This window comes from Hoplias malabaricus, chromosome 18 (assembly GCF_029633855.1).
Source record: "Hoplias malabaricus isolate fHopMal1 chromosome 18, fHopMal1.hap1, whole genome shotgun sequence".
In the NCBI taxonomy this organism is placed as follows: Eukaryota; Metazoa; Chordata; class Actinopteri; order Characiformes; family Erythrinidae; genus Hoplias; species Hoplias malabaricus.
Window position 1 is genome coordinate 24,016,421 of NC_089817.1, and position 17,829 is coordinate 24,034,249.

Consider the following 17,829-nt stretch of genomic DNA (forward strand, 5'->3'; position numbering starts at 1 on the left):
CATCCCCTTCCCCCTGAAGGAGCTGTATTATGGCATTGAAGTGATATGAACCAATGATATTTGAAAAGCATTCATATAGCTTGTCTTTGTGTTCTTAATAGTGTTTAAATGCATCAACAGAGGAATAGTGGTCAAAGTCCATACTGACAGAATGAATCCAACCCTCTTCACAAGCTTTACTCTAGAATTATTTTCTCTGTTTTTCAAGGCCTTAAACAAATAATGTGCAATTCATCAGGTGAATCAATACTTTAATATACACAAAACTGTATAGGGACTAGAACTGAACATTACTGCAATCTCAGAGAGAGCAACAACACCCCATTTTTTAAATAAGTTCACGTATAGTTCATCTTTGGGGGAAAAAATTGCATGTCACCATGAATCACACATTTTGTGATTAGAATAATAAATAAACCCACACAAACATGCCTTGTCTTTTTAATAGTCTTAGACAGAGAGAAGAGAGTTGATTTGTAGTTAATATAACACTGAACAAATGTAAACAGATTTTTTTTCCAGATGTGTTTTGCTGGCAGATCTACTTATGCATCATATTATGTAGTAGAGTGACAAGATTTTGGTTAATGTACAACTCTGTCTTTTTCTCATATTTAAAACTCAGTGCCGTGTGAGATGGGTGTTGTGATTAGTGGCAGTAATGTTTGTTGTCTTGTTTGCATAGTTTTGGCAGCTGATTTTTGTTCAGTTTTCATCTCATTTTAGTCATTTAATTATCATTAGATTTAGCCTAATTTTAGTCAACAAAAACTTCTAACATCTTAGTCTTGTTTTGGCCATTAAATAATTAAAAAAAATATTTAAGTCTAATTTTAGTAATGTATATTTAAAGGTTTTACTATTTTAGAGGTATGTTAACTAACTTTCATAAGACTCGATTCCCAGGGTTTCAACTCAATGAATCATTGGCCGACAGTCAGTACAAATCAACTCCATTTCATTATTCTGCCTGGTCGCCCTGCTGTTTTATGTTATATTTCCTTTCTCGTTTTTGTTTCGTTTCTAATGTTTGACGAAAAGTGCAAAACATTTCCTTATAATTCTTAGTATTGTTTTTGTCTAGTATCATGTATTTATCTAAGTGACGAAATGGAACTGTCCAAACACACCATGATTGAACCTGCAGGATGACGGTGCTAATTTAAAATGTGATTTGGCCGTGTCCACTGTGCCTTAGACAACATGCTGTGGTCATAGTATTTGTAAATGTAGAGCCAAGAGTAGCCAGTAGAGTAGAAACTGATCCTCAGGGGAGCTTGGGTTTCACTCTACAGAGCTTTTACCACAGATACACAATTATGAGTGTCTGCCATGTTTCACTGAGCAAACTGCCATGGGAATCCCCCTCAAACAAGCTTCAAAACAAGCCTTATCTTTCAAACACTGTTCACTGATAAATGAGGAATCACTAGGTTAAGTATTGATAATTAGTCACACAAGATTGGGGCCATTTAAAAGAAAACATTTGAAAATGAAGAGGAGCTCTAATGGCCCTTTGGTGTGTCTGGGCTCCAGGCTGGCATTGGCCCTAATTGGATTTTCCACATGCTGCTAATCTTGCCTTGGCATGCTCTGATTGACAGTGAGCAGATGGGCATCCCCTGTCTCAAGCTGATGGTCTCTTCTACCTCCTGTTCACGTACACTCATGTTAATGCACACACTAAGGAACATACTCCTTGTCCCATGGCTCTCCCAGTCCACTGTTGTCCCCCTTCAATACCACACCACTCTGTCAAAAATGGCTCCACTGCCCCCACAAGAACCCTTTCATCTCATGTGTATACTTATTCCTGCCGGTATTCCCCTCACCCCCTCCCCGCCCATTTGCAGAGCTCATTTTTGGTCAGCACAGCTTCTTTACCAATTACGTGAGCGTCGCCACCAGTTACCCACTATTGGTCGCACTCACACGTCTTGTTTTCCGCTCATCCCAGCACTTTCCCTGATCCACAGGCACTTAGTAGACAGCGCTCTGGTTTGCGGAGAAAAGGAACCGATTAGCACATGCTGCGATGTGGAAGCCAGATCACATGGACTCAAGATTAATGTCTCCCACCACTCTTGCCCTAAACTTATTTTCCATCATAAGTATTCATTAATCTCCCCCTTGCACACCCCCCTAGCCCTTAGCTTTACTACTCTATCTCCCAGATCCGTTCATGCACTAGGAGCAAAGGGGTGGTACTTTAGTCCCACGATGGTAATGATTATTTTATGGAAAATGCAGAGACAACAGTAGGGAACCCCAAAAGTTGCCAAGAGTTCTCCCAGGACAGACCAGAGCTGGATGTTTTGGACTTTTTCATTTGAAGTTCTTCCGTCCTCTGGGTAAGAAGAGCTTTGGCTTGAAAAGCAATGAGGCTGAGGATAGCAGAGCTAGAGTATTTTTTCATTATTCCAACATATTTTACAAACTCAACCTTTAAATTATTAAACAATCTTTGCTCGAATCTTGTTTTCAGGCTTTTGAGCACTGCTGCATGTTGAGCCTCACTTGTATCCCTTCCCTTTGGAGACTGTGTCTTGTTTGTACATTCTAATTTCCAGCATAGAGACTGTTTTAAAAAATGTGCAACTAATCTCGAGCCTCTTTACAGATAATCCAGTTTCCCCATCAGAGGTTTCTTTGTTATTGTTTTCTTGTTAAGAACGACAGCACTGGTAATCAAACACAATGTCAGTGTTAATTCTCACAGCTTTGAAAATAATGCAGAGCATGTGTTCAGGAAGAGAACTATTTCAAGCCGTTTCTGTTGTTCTTTCAGACTGGAAACTGAGCTGAGTCTTTCTTCTCTTTTCACAGGAATCATCCACCAGATGAAAGGAGATTATGAAACAGCTTTGAAGCTGCACAAAGCTCACCTCTCCATTGCCCAGGAGCTGAATGACTACGCTGCCCAAGGCAGGGCCTACGGCAACATGGGCAATGCTTACAATGCCCTTGGTGCCTTTGACCAAGCTGTGCGCTACCACCGGCAGGAACTGCAGATCTCCATGGAGGTCAATGATCGTGCCTCTCAGGCCTCCACCCACGGCAATCTGGCTGTAGCCTACCAGGCCCTGGGAGCACATGACAGAGCCCTGCAGCACTACCAGAACCATTTGAACATTGCCCGTGAGTTGCGTGATATTCAGAGCGAGGCTCGTGCCCTGGGAAACCTGGGGAACTTCCACTGCTCACGGGGGGAGTTTCCTCAAGCTGTGCCCTACTACGAGCAGTACTTGCGGCTCTCGCCTGACCTGCAGGACATGGAGAGTGAGGGCAAGATTTGTCACAACCTGGGCTATGCACATTATTGCCTAGGCAATTTCCAAGAAGCGGTCAAGTACTATGAGCAGGACCTGGCTCTGGCCAAAGATCTACATGATAAGTTGAGTCAAGCCAAGGCCTACTGCAACCTAGGTCTGGCATTCAAAGCTCTGGGTGATTATAACAAAGCTGAAGAGTGTCAGAAGTACCTTTTGTCTTTGGCCCAATCGCTGAACAACCCCCAGGCCAGGTTCCGGGCTCTGGGAAACCTTGGTGACATCTTTCTGTGCAAGAAAGATGTGCCTGGCGCTGTGAAGTTTTATGAGCAACAGTTGGCGCTGGCACATCAGGTCAAAGAACGTAAGATGGAGGCCAATGCTTATGCCGCTTTAGGTGCAGCATACCGGATGCTGCAGAAATACGACAAGGCACTTGGATATCACACACAGGAGCTCGAAGTCTATCAGGAACTGGGGGACATCCAAGGTGAATGCCAGGCCCATGGTCATCTCGCGGCTGTCTACATGTCCCTAGGCAAGTACAGTATGGCCTTTAAATGCTACGAAGAGCAACTGGAGCTGGGACAACGATTAAAGGATCCAAGCGTGGAGGCCCAGGTGTATGGGAACATGGGCATCACTAAGATGAATATGGGTGTTATGGAGGATGCTATTGGCTACTTTGAGCAGCAGCTGGCTATGCTGCAGCAGCTGAGCGGGAATGAGGCGGTGCTGGATCGTGGCCGTGCTTATGGCAATCTAGGAGACTGCTATGATTCGCTAGGCGACTACGAGGAAGCCATCAAGTACTACGACCAGTATCTCTCAGTGGCACAGAGCCTTAACCACATGCAGGATCAGGAGAAAGCCTACAGGGGATTGGGAAATGGACACAGGTAAAATGGCCCGTTTGTTAGATGTGTTAATGTGCCTTAGCGAATAGCCACCATTTAATTGGAATCATGTGTTTGAGTTGCAAACTGTCCCATAGAGGGCAATTAAATCAGTCAATATGTCAATCCCTTTTCCTCCAATTGCTGTCCTGCATTAATTTAAATAATATTAGCTTGATTTCAGTACTAATCTACAAAGATTTTATTTCTGATACCAGGATGGTTGGTGTGCAGACACATGGTTTTCAGTAATAGCATGTTCTTGAACTCAGGCGATTACACATTTGTTTAAAAGACACTGAACCATCACTGGATTACCTTGTATCTTCACTCTTGTTCATTTTATCAGCTCCATTGACCAACCATACAGGAGCACTACAATTACATCCATCTCTTCATACTTTTGTATCCCCATTTCACCCTGCTCTTCAATAGTCAGGACCCCAACAGAACCACCACAGAGCAGGTATGATTTTGGTAGTGGATCGTTCTCAGTGCTGCAGTGACACTGTTCTAGCCGTGAAGTGTTGTGCTGGTACGAGCTGATCAGACACAGCAGTGCTTGAGGTTTTAAAGCATTCAGTGTCACTGCTGGACTGAAAATAGCCTACCAACCAAAATATCCAGCCAACAGTGTCCTGCGTGCTCTGTCCACTAAAGGACTAGAGGACGATCAACACAATCTGTGCAGCAACAGATGAGCTACTGTCTCTGACTTTACATCTACAAGGTTACCAATGAGGTAGATGTGTGTAACAGAGTGGACAGTGAGTGGACGTAATGTTTAAAAATCGAGCAACACTGCTGTGTCTGATCCACTCATATCAGCGCTGAAAATGATCCACCAGCCAAATCATAACTGCTTTGGGTGGGATCCCGATCATTGAAGATCAAGGTGAAATGGGCATAAGAAAGTCTGTAATTGTAGAAATACAAAGTGCACCTGTATGGTTAGTGGAGCTGCAGTGTAGATACAAGGTAGGTGTTCCTAATCCAGTGGTCATTCAGTGTAATAAAGCATCTACTATATTGGTACCTACTACTATATCACACACACAAACACACCCACCCACCCACACACACACACACATTATTCCATTTACATGCAAATGCTTGCCTACAATGTTTAGAAAGTCTTAATACTTGAATTATATCTGTGAATTTATTAACAAACTTGGTAGCAGTGCTAGAATAGCAATCTGTGCACAGCTGTGCATATCTCATGCAGCCTCTGCATCACACACCACCCATCGACTTTAATTAACATCCAGTCAGCTGCTTAAATGCTCAGACAACATCCCAGAGCCCTCTGTCCATTCTGCTTACCCCCTCCACTCTCCTGTGTAAGTGCATTGGCATCAGGATTTGATGAATGACCTAGTGCAATGACTGTCAAGGAAGAAGCTACCAGTTAGGGGGTTGGGATGTTTGGAAGAGCCCCCACTGAGCCTACAGTATACCAATCCCATCCATGCTATCATCCATCAGACATCCTCTAACCCCCCCCCGTCATCCTGCTGCAGTCCTACAGGAAGCTAAATTACGTTGTCAGCAGAGACAATAAGCCTGGTTTCCCTTTACTAGAGAAACAGCTTTCTCTCCTTGATTCTGGGGAATCAACCAACAAGAGACTCATTAAGGCCCTGCATTAAAAGCTGTTTGTTTCATTTACATTAGACAGAACTAATAGCAGTGTAATTTCAAATGACTGCGCCACAAGGCGCAATGATACATGGTTTCTTAAATAGCAAATGCTTCCTGGCAGCCTAGCGTGAACACAGTCAGGTTTTCTAATTCCTCGCCAAGACAGTTTCCCACTTAGACCTGCTACGATACCTTTCTCCCGCAGGACTTGAGATTATGTGATGATGTGCTGCATTTCTCATTCTAAATTAGGCTACGGGTATTGTATCATGTCCCCCCTACCTTTTACTTTTTCAAATGGTTCACATTGGATATGTATACTCTGGGGTCCCCTGAGATGCCGTCTCTTAGTTCTGCAAAACTGGAGCATTATCACTGCTATATTTTAAGAACCTGTTTTTCCTCTAGTTTATTAAAAGGGTTCAATAAAAACATTCCTTGACATTCCTTTATTCTTTTAGCCCACTTGTTAGTGATACTCCATTAGGTATGTAGAGATTTGTTGCAGAGACCTATAATAACATAATATCACATTGAAAAAATTCAATTGGACCACATTTTTCCAGCATGTTTTCATTCCTAGAGTGAAACAGATCTTTCCAGTCCCTGACCAGTAGGGTGGTCTACAGTTATTAATTTTACGAGTTGGAGTGGTGATTTAATACACTCAGCATACAGTGGTAGGCATAATTTAAATATTGGCATTGGTAATTTTGCAAGTGAAAATAAGTACATTCCATACAGGGTACAAACTTAAATGTGCCACTTTCCTGTGCAATTTCTAATTATTTGCAAAGAGGAAACATTTTAAAATTTGTTATAAATTTTCATTCCTTCATTCACTAATCGTCTTTAACTGCTTATCCAGTTCAGGGTCCATGCTACTAAATCTAAAGCTGTTTTCCACTGATTAATGAGTTGATCAGTTATGAAAATAAATGTCACATTCTCTTTCCACCTACAGGGCTATGGGCAACCTGCAGCAGTCTCTGGTGTGCTTTGAGAAGCGCCTGGTGGTGGCCCATGAGTTGGGAGAGTGCGGCGGGAAGGCACAGGCCTACGGAGAGCTAGGAAGCCTGCACAGCCAGCTCGGCAATTATGAGCAGGCCATCTCCTGCCTGGAGCGGCAGCTTGCTATCGCCCGTGACACTGCTGACCAGCTGCTGGAGGGCCAGGCTAGCTGTGGCCTGGGGGCTGTCTACCAGCTCATGGGTGAATACGACACAGCACTGCAGTTCCACCAACGCGACCTACAGATCGCAGAAGAGACAGGAAGTGCCAGCTGCCAGGGTCGGGCTTATGGCAACTTGGGCCTCACTTACGAGTCGCTGGGCAACTTTGAGCGCGCAGTGGTGTACCAGGAGCAGCACCTGAGCATTGCTGCACAGACCAACGACCTGGTGGCCAAGACCCAGGCCTACAGCAGTCTGGGCCGCACCCACCACGCACTCCAGAATTACTCTCAGGCTGTCATGTACTTGCAGGAAGGTGAGAATGCCAGCTGTTTTCCTAAATTCTGCATCAGCGTTTTTTTTTTTTCTTTAGACAGTTTTTTTATGACGGGTTTTTTTATTTGATTTGTCTACCATTCAATGGCAAAAATGCAAAGTGTGTTTTTATTGAATTGTCACCCCCCCAAAAAAAATATGTTATAATCACAGATCAGCTATAATATTAAGACCACCCCCTTGTTTCTACACTCACTATCCAATGACTGTATATGTACAGTTTGTACTTCTACAATGACAGACTGTAGCCTTTCTGTTACTCCACCCCTATGAACCACCACCCAAATCATGCCTGCTCTGTGTGGGTCCTGTGGGTGTCCTGACCATTGCATAGCCCTTCTGGGATGGGCCCCAAGAAGCTAGCCCTCCCTTGGGCACCTATGGCCCTGTTGCCCATTCAGCAGTTTGCAGGTACTAACCACTGCATGCAGAAAACACCCTGCATGACCTGCGATTTTGGAAATGCTCTGACCCAGTCGTGTATCAGTAACAATTTGTCTCTTGTCAGAGAGGCTCAGATCCTTATGCTTTTTCATTTTCCCTGTTTCCAACACATTAGCTTTGAGAGCTTCCTGATATATCCCATCCCCTGTGAAATGCCACTGTATAATTGATAATCAATGTTATTCCCTTCACCTGTCAGTGGTTTTAATGTTGTGGCTTATCACTCTATACAGATAATTGTTTTCTTACTTCATATGTTTTTCTTTTGTTTTCCTGTAGAGAACTATTACACTTTATATGAAGATGAGTGGAATCTCATTATCTTAAGTGTAGCTTAAAAAACAAAACATTGCTGCAGGCCAAGTTGTCATGAGCTTGTTTAAAGAAGCAAGTGTCAAATTCTGGTTTGACTTTGATATGCTTACCCTCTGCTTTTCACATGCAGTTATCATTTAGATTTTCTAAATGTACCCGACACATTCACTCCTTGTACTGGAAAAACATATTAGGTCTGTCCCAAAAACTAGTGATCTGCCTAAGTAGGCACAGACTATGTAGACAGTTGTTTTAGTAGGCAGCATTCTAACAGACCTCTCTCCCCATGAGGCAGATTGAGACGCTATAGTTAAAGAGTGATTGCATCACGGCTTGTTCTAGCCCACTGCATGCAACTTGAGTTTACTTAGCGTTATTTACTATACTGTTTACTGTTAGTGTTATTTTATATATTTATTATTTTAATAATTTTTGCTCTAGAAGAATTGCAAAATAAACAGGAGTTCTGCTTGCATAGCATCATGGGATTGCCTTTACAGCTGAGGAAGGGTTTGATGCGGCCTTAAAATTCTGCCAGATTAAGGTATCTCTGTAGGCAGCATAATGAAGTATCTAAGAATTGGGACAGCCTATGTTTTGGGAGCACTCACTCTATGACGTACAATGCTCTCTATGTAGGCAAGTTTGGTCGAGCCTTTATTTCAACAGTTCACCCTTCTCAGACCGGTGATTTGCCAGAGTGACTAAACTCCTCATTGTCTTAATATATATATATATATATATATATATATATATATATATATATATATATGAGTGAAAGGCATTTTTTCTGATAGAACTAGCTTCAGTTTCTTATTGTGGGCCATTACTTTTCATTATCAATCTTAATGTTTAGAAAAAAAATTTGTCCTCCCTGGTGCATTGCTTACTCTATGGTTTTTCTACATAGATCAGTTTACTTCTACCCTCTTGGTTTGTGTTGATTGACTGTTTAGACACATTTTGGTAGGTGGTTCATGTACTAGTACTGTATATAGTGTTGATACTGTCACATAGTGTTGATAAATGAATAAACGAGATAATTTCCTAATCAAAACTGACCACAGCACTACCATCCTGTCACCTTGTTCTTAAAGAAGGAGAAATTTACACAAAATATCAGTCATTGCAAGTTGGGTGTGTCCCTGCCTTGCACCCAGTGATTGCGGGTAGGCTCTGGACACACTGTGACCCTGAACTGGATAAACAATAACAGACAGTGAATGAATGAATGTTCCTGAGCGAGCCTTCATTAAATAGTTATTTTTTTCTCTGTAGTGTTCTTCTTTGTGTACTAAATGTCACCAGTAAAGCCCTTCATATGCTATGAAAATTATTTTTTATTATATTTATTTTCAGTGTAAAAATAACATTGCAATACCGCCATAATTCCTGACAACCGCTGACAACCTGGGAGGATGAAGACTAGCATGAGCTTACTTTCCTATGCTGAGGACATATCAAGTGCCACTATGTCTTTACAGACTATTTCTAACACTGTGGCCAGCTTAACACGCTTAGAGGAGACCACTTCAGTCTGCTTTATAGGGAGGGCCATTCTACGCACACATAAAGAGAACGAGACAAATTGTTCAGTCTTGTATTCCCAGTCCTGGAAGGCTAGTAATCACTTTGGATTGAACTTGTAACCTCCCAATAAATGGTGGGAAGCTAGAGATTAGTTTTTAAAGAGACATATATTGCTTATTGTTTCAGCATTTGTATCAGTATCAGAAAAGAAAAAGTTGTGCCATCTCCAGTTGGTCATTTTCTAACAGTTTGTTTCTCTGTCTGACAAACACAGTGTTTGTGTTGTCAGACTGAAAACGATGTGGAACTAGTCTGCACTCTTTAATAATTCTGTAGTCATCTTCAGCCAGAGTCCTGGCCATTACTTGCAGTGGAGGGGATAGTAAAGACTTGTTCACACCTTACAACACACACACACACAGAGCTCCTGTCTCACACCTGCCATACAAGCACTGCATTCCTCTGCCTGACAGCCAATTAGCTGAATATGGCCTCTACACACGTGTAGTCAGAATGTGTCTGCATGTGTGTGTCTATGTGTATGTGCATGCACACCTGTGAAAGACAGCTGTAATTAACACTGTACAGTAGACGGAGCTCTGTTTCACCATTGAAAAGTGTGAGAATTGATTTACAATAAAAATGGCCACCTTCATTTCGACATAATGTGTAAACTGCATTACAGCGTCATTGGCTGCTTGGCATTGCTTGTGCAATTTTAAAGATGGAGCAGTATTAGTCCTCCCAGTGTTGGGCTGTGGAGCAGTGGAACTGTGTTTTCTGGCAGGATAGAGCATCATCTAATACCTTTGGCATGACTTGGGAGTGACTTTTGTGAAACAAAACAAGGCCCTCAATTGGTATTTTGGTAGCCCTTGGCATTGGTGGGGACCTATGAATCTACCACCACAACCACCCCTCGAATCCCCCGCCCACCCCACCATTTTTTTTTTTTTGGCTTCGTGATAAAACGACAATGTAAGAGAACTGACAATTGGCAGTTTGTCATGTAGTTAATTTCCAAAACATGTTATCCATAGTTACAGACAATTTTAGCCTGCTGTTTTTATGATGGACTCATTTCATTGGTGAACTTGGCTTTAAGTGACTTTTGCTTGACTTTAAGTCACTTTAAGTGACACGTTTCTTTAAAAAATAGCTCCTTATGTCCACCTTCTTCTTTTTTGCTGCCATCCTTACTCGCCAATGTGTCAGTAATACTCGCTTGTGACTGGAAAGTTTTCCTTCCAGTTTTAACACTGATAACAAGCAAAATAAAGAGATTCACATGACAGCAGGAAAAGGCACAGCCAATCACACCAGTCATATGCGTTACGGGGTGGTAAGAAGTTTTTTTTTTTTTTTTGAGAGCGTGTCAGAATATTGGTGGGGATAATTGAGTAATCGTTGGATATTGGTGGGGACACGTCACCTCCATCCATGATAATTCTATGCCCTTGCAGTATTTTACTTAACTAATGCTCTTCTGGCTGATTGCTATTAACTCCTCACAGAAATATTTCAACACGGATATAAAAATAGTTGTCTAATTTTAGACACAAGATGTGAGGGAAGAGCAAAACCTTGCCCAACAACTTGTTTCTAAAATTGGATGATCATTTTCAATATGTGTTTCCTTTCGCTTCTGTCTCCTTACATTAGGGACACCCTGTAGAGTTAAAAAAAAACATTTCATTCATGTTAATCACATGGGTTGAAACCTGTGCTTTATCCTGATATAGGTCTATATGCTGGTATTTTTGGATACATGCATATTTGTGTGTGCTTTAGAACAGCTGTGTTCTCTGTGTGAGTAGATACAGAGGCATGTTTGTGTCTAAGGCACCTAAGGGCTCTTCAGAATACAATTCAGAGGTAGAATGAAGAAGAAAATGCTTCTAGCTTCCTACAAGCAATCATTTTTACTCTACTTAGAAACACTGCTTGTAAAAAGGGCATCCAGATAAAGAGGCAGAACAGGCCTTTCAAGCTTGTCTATGTCTTATACACAACTTCTGATAGTTATTTAGCAATGAATAATCAATATAAATCTTCTCAATTAATCAGCATGGAGTATTTGCCTGTTTCAAAGATGATCTCATTTCATTGTAATTCTATTACTGACTATTCTTACAGTACAAAGCAGCTTAATGGAATATTTTTATACTATTTGTACACAACAATATTTTAAAGCTATATAAGATACAGGCATATAAGCGCTCCTATGTGGACGCAGTCACATATATATTTGCTCTTATATTTAACGAATCTAACAGTGACTCTCATCCAGAGAGACATACACTATATTACCAAAAGTATTCACTTACACATTCAAATCATTTAATTCAGGTATTCCAATCATTCAATGGCCACGGGTTTATAAAACTAAGCACCTAGGCATGCAGACTGCTTCTACAAACATTTGTCAAAGAATAGGTCTCTCTCAGGAGCTCAGTGAATTCCAGCGTGGCACTGTGAATAGAATGCCATATGTGGAACAAGTACAATCGTGATGTTTTCTTGCAAGTAATATTCCACAGTGAACTGTCAGGGGTATTATAACAAGGTGGAAGCAATTAGGAACCACAGCAACTCAGCCACAAAGTAGTGGGCCACGTTAAGTGACAGAGTGGGCTCAGTTGATGCTAAGGCACATAGTGCGTACAGGTCGCCAACTTTCAGTCAGTCGCTACAGACCTCCAAACTTCATATGGCCTTCAGATTAGCTCAATTAGAGAATAGGAATCATGGAATAGGTTTCCATGGCCGAGCAGCTGCATCCAAGGCTTACATCACCTAGCACAATGCAAAGTGTCAGATGCAGTGGTGTACAACACGCCAATACTGGACTCTAGAGCAATGGAGACCTATTCTCTGGAGTGTCGCTTCGTGCTTCTCTGTCTGGCAATCCAGTGGATAAGTCTAGGCTTGGCGGTTGCCAGGAGAACAGTACTTATCTGACTGCACTGTGCCAAATGAAATGTTTGGTGGAGGGGGGATTACGGTGTGGGGTTGTTTTTCAGGAGTTAGGCACATTACATGCAGTGATACCAGCTTTAGCATACCAGGATATTTTGGACAAGTTCATGCTCTGAGAGAGCATAGATGTCAGATTAATCAGTAGACACATTTGAATACATGTAAATACAATGATGCTGCTTGTTTCACCATTCTGGAACGTGTTCCACCCTTTGTGACAAAGCAAAGAAGATTCTTGACTTGAGCACTAATAGGTCAAGTGGAGTCACATTGTAAGCTCAAAGGGGCCATTATCATCAGGTAGATAGGGGGCCATTTTTCTTTTGGCTTCACAAGCATCAGTGTTTTAGATTGTATGTGGATAGCTACAGGAAGCAAGTGCAACAATTAGGAATGTTTGATGAACCAAAAATGAATGTTTGTTTTAAAGTTATTCTTCAGAGAGTCAAGCTATGTGTAATCACACATTTGTGTACAAGTACATACAAACCAAATCTATTAAATGAAACAAAATGAGTGTTTAAGAGCCGTCTGCCTGTCTGTCTCAGGTCTACGTCTGGCAGAGCAGCTGGGACGGCGCGAGGATGAGGCCAAAATCCGCCACCGTCTGGGGCTCTCATTGTGGGCCAGCGGCAACCTGGAGGAAGCCCAGCACCAGGTACACACACAGACACGGGCACACACACATGCAAACACACAGCTTCATGATCTACTTTTCTCCACAGCTCTTGTGACAACTGACTACACTGAAGTTGTTATAACTACACTCATACACTCAAGTAGATTTTCCCAAGCTGGTTTAATGATTGGCCCGTAGGCGGTTTGCCTGTGTGTGTGTGTGTGTGTGTGTGTGTGTGTGTGTGTGTGTGTGTGTGTGTGTGTTGTGTCTGTTTTGAATCTTTGTGGGATTGTCATCTCCAGCAGGCCCATCATTCTGAAAGGCACACAAAGAACTGGAGTTTGATGAAGAGGAATGCAATGTTCCCCACCCTTTTGCTCCATTTTAGCCCCTAATAGATTTAGTGTTGTCAGAACAGCAAACATAACCCATGGCTCTCCATCAGTTTGTCTTCTGAAAAACTCCTGCTCAGATCAATCCTAACATTTAAACACACACTTGTACTGTAAATGTTGAGAACTACGACTGTTTAAAATTCTGGTTTCAATTCCAGTTGTTTTTGTGATTTTACACACATTAATCACTGGTATTATTTTACAGTACATGTTTCAAATTCATATGCATTTCAACTCCTTTGTTCAGTAAATTTAGTGCACATTATTTAAACAGTTGTGAATGCCGCCATCCAAACCATAGTTGTCGACCAAAACAACAAATTTCCTGAGACCTGATGTGAAGGATGCTATTGATGTTTTTCCACTGATTGGTCCCTACTCTGCTTGTCTTGGTTCTACTGGACTCTTCTGCTTTATTACTAGGCAAATCTGGTGCCTGGTATTAGGAACTTAGTTCCTGCTCCCTTTTGGTTCCAAGCAAGCAGAGTGATGTTTAAAGATTGCAGAGCACTGACTGGACAGAGGGACTTTGTCTACAAGATGAAATGCAGACATCCTGCACAAACTAAGAGTCATATTTTTTTATCTGACTCACAACATCAGCTTGTAAAATTTTGCAGTGGTCTTTTGAAGAGTTTCAAACATTCCTTGGATTGGTGATTGACAGAATAATCCAGAGAGAGCTGGATATACAGCAAGGAGAGAAAAATACACTGATTTGTATGCGCTGGGTTGTGGAGCTGTATTGAGTCCCAGACAACAATAACAACTTTTTATCAACTTTTCAGGAGTCAGTTCTAGGGTGAATAGTTTTGAATAGTGATTTTAAATGGGTCTGTGTTTATCGTATGGCACAGAAACCACCAGCATCATGTCATGGAAAAACCTGAAAACATCCTGTTTCACACTGATTATTGCTCTGGAACATCAAGACACATAAAACAAAGCAGAGATAAATCACAAGCTCATTTCGAGTAATGTACAACATGCTTCAGAAAATTCGGTGGATGTTGTCAGAGTTACTGCCTCCAAAGCCGCATCAAAATATGTATTCAGTCTGCTTTTTATTATTAATTTGACAATAATTTTTATTATTATCTGACATTCACTCACAGCTTTTGCTCTCAGTGACTAATGTGTAATGGGCCAAAAGAGTTGAAATACAAGTATAAACTTAGAATCATTTTACAGATTTAAATGTAATCAAGTAGGTTTTTTTATGTAAAAAAATTTCTTAACTTTTTAAAAAAGGAAGCACACGCTGCTTTTTAGAACAGCTTCTTGGCGCTTTATTATGGATGTTATTGGGTCGTACGAGCTCTGTGGCTTTCGAGATTGCTTTCGGGCCTCCAGCATTTTTGGGCTGCTTTGGTTTTGACTTTCTGAGAAGCCAGATGGAGGAGCTGATTTCAGAGTGCTGGCTCTGCAATCATCTACTCGTGCCTAGCACTGTGAGATAGAGCTCCTTAGGGAGAAAGGCTGAAGATTGGACTTCCTGCTTTTGCATTTTGGCTATGATAACAGGCTTTTTTTTCACAGTGTCTGTGTGTAGACAGTGGATATCTGTGCGATTACTTATGTACCAAGTGTCTTCAGGGAAAGGCGCTAGATGAGACGATAATGTCTCTATATCATCATGCAGTCAGCCTGGTCAATTAGACAGTTGTGCCGGAGGGGAGGGACGTCCTGTAGCTGAGGGAGAGAGGGGGTGGTGTCTTCAGTCTGTTCTCCTCAGCCATCTGTGAAAGTAGCAGTCAATCACAGAGGTGTGCCATACAGCAGGTCCTATAAAGACATCCACATGCTACTGATAGCGTCTTGCTATGATCACTCACTTAAGTTCTACTCTAAAAAGCAAGTACCCATTACTTATTTTTCAGGTAATATTTCTTAGGCGGAGTGGCACCGTGGTGCAGCAGGTAGCGTTACACTCTCACAGCTCCAGGGACCTGGAGGTTGTGGTTTCGAGTCCAAAACTCCCGTTGGTAGATGGATTGTGAAGGTGTGAGTGACTGTGTGTGTGTGTGTCACCCTGTGAAGGATTGGTGCCCCCTCCAGGGTGTATTCCTGCCTTGCACCCAATGATTCCAGGTAGGCTCTGGACTCACCGTGACCCTGAACCGGATAAGTGGTTACAGAAAATGAATGAATGAATTTATGAAGAGATTAGATATGGCATAATCTGCACAAGAACAGTGACTGTGAAGAACAGTGAAAAATAAACAAATATTAATTCAAATGTTTGGGAAAAATGGCATGTGTAAGTGTAACATAGGATATAGCATAACACATATATGGACCCCCAGCAGAAGAGAATGTTTGATTTGGGTTATGGTGTATCCTTAGTGCTGCAGTGGTGGTGTCATCAGTGGTACGAGTGGATCAGACACAGCAGTGCTGCTTGAGTTTTTAAACCCTGTGTCCACTCACTGTAAACACTGTTAGACGCACCTACCTCAATGGCCCACCTTGTAGATGTAAAGTCAGAGACAGTATCTCATCTGTAGCTACAAAGTTTGTGTTGGTCGTCCTCTAGTCCTTCATCAGTGGACACAGGACGCTGTTGGCTGGATATTTTTGGTTGATGGGTTATTCTCAGTCCACTCTGAGAAGAAAGTTCAGTGTTATGATCTGAAACGCTGCGTATCTGGCTATAGGTTAATGCTGAGAACAGGTAAAAATAATAATTTGCAAATCAAAGCAGCTGCTGGTGTTCTCAGAAGAATGAGCTGAACATCACCCAGCCCAGACCTTGAAGATTAACCTCAACACTGAATGTGTCTTGAGAAGTTAAATTATTATAAACATTTTATTTTATTTCATAGGAAATAAAGGACATGAAGGGTGGGCTATAACACAGGACCTTTTATGGTAAAAAATAAAATGAGCATATCTCTGAAATGGATACTTTATTGGCAAGAGAAACGAACGCTGTTTAATGTTCAACAGTTCATTTTGAGTAATTTCTGTTGGTCTATTCTGTGGTGTTTATTGAAAAGGAAGCGGATGTTCGAATAACAGTAAAGAAACTGAAGAAACACACGAAAGGTGTGAGTGTGTTGCTGTATATGGATGTTCTGAATGGGTGGAAAAACGAAAGAGAAATCTAGTGTCTGTGTGTGTGTGTGTGTAAGTGTTTGTTCCTGAAGAATGCTATAAGTATAGCTGTTCATGCCCCTCCTCCTGTATGACTCAGTATAATGTTTGTGTGCACATGTGTGTGTGTGTGTGTTTGAGAAGGATAGATGACGTTGAAGTGGTCTGCTGCAGATCACAAGCTGTGTTTGTGTGTGTGTTGTGTGTGTGTGTGTGTGTGTGTGTGTGTGCTGCCAATGCATTCCACTCTTAATTGATTGCAGGCTGGCCTTGGCGGATGCTGACGAAAGGAACACTGCATTCCACTGCCGCAGCCTTTCTAGCCAACAGCAAACACACACACACACACACACACACACACACACACACACACAAACACACATCTCCTGTGCTAAAAATGAAACACATACACACACAAAGGTATAAATACAGTTGCATATTTCAGATACACATTACCAATTAATACACAAACAGGTTGAGTCACATGAAAACTAAAGCTTTATATGAGTAATACTCTTTCCCAAGAACACACACGGACACACACGTCTGCTAGTTTGACTCACACTGCTGCTCCAACAATGGAAGTTTTTCCAATACGCAGTCGAATACAAGAACTGTCCCAAACAGGAACCGGCAGTTCAAGACCTAGTTTTATTTTTCACCTGCTTTAAAAAAAGAGCTGGAAACATCATAACCACTTCAAAGCATCTAGTTTGGCTTATTATCTAGTTTTTACTAGTTCACCTAGGAGCTGATATGGACCCAGGTCCAAGCAAGTTACCACGGTAACAACCCCATGGATGGTAAAACTTATTCATCTCATGCACACCATAGGAAGAAAGCATTACTCCTACAGATGAGCATAACTGAACCATTAAACAAACATAAATTACATGTTTAATTATGAAAATACTTACATTAAACATAAATCAGATTTTTCAAGAAATGCGACAGAGCTGCACTCTTTGAACGTACTCAATGACATTCATGTAGATAAAGCTGGGTTTATGATAGTGCTGATGTCTTCAGACCACAGCATCAGCTTTCAGGCATCAGGCAAACAGTTTCAGGTCTTGAGAAAAACACTTGAGAAAAATGATGGCTCTCATACATCAGGTGACGTGTTTCCTGAGA

The 17,829-nt window shown here is 41.7% G+C and overlaps 1 protein-coding gene across 3 annotated transcripts in view; it reads left to right on the top strand.

The window, feature by feature from the left end:
• Positions 1-17,829, top strand: part of ttc28 (tetratricopeptide repeat domain 28) — a 260,887-nt gene that overhangs the window by 212,454 nt on the left and 30,604 nt on the right. For all 3 annotated transcript variants that reach the window (XM_066650646.1, XM_066650647.1, XM_066650648.1), the window contains 3 exons: positions 2,827-4,168; positions 6,774-7,297; positions 13,134-13,243. In XM_066650646.1, coding sequence (XP_066506743.1) covers positions 2,827-4,168; positions 6,774-7,297; positions 13,134-13,243 — 1,976 coding nt within the window. The remainder of the gene's footprint in view (positions 1-2,826; positions 4,169-6,773; positions 7,298-13,133; positions 13,244-17,829) is intronic.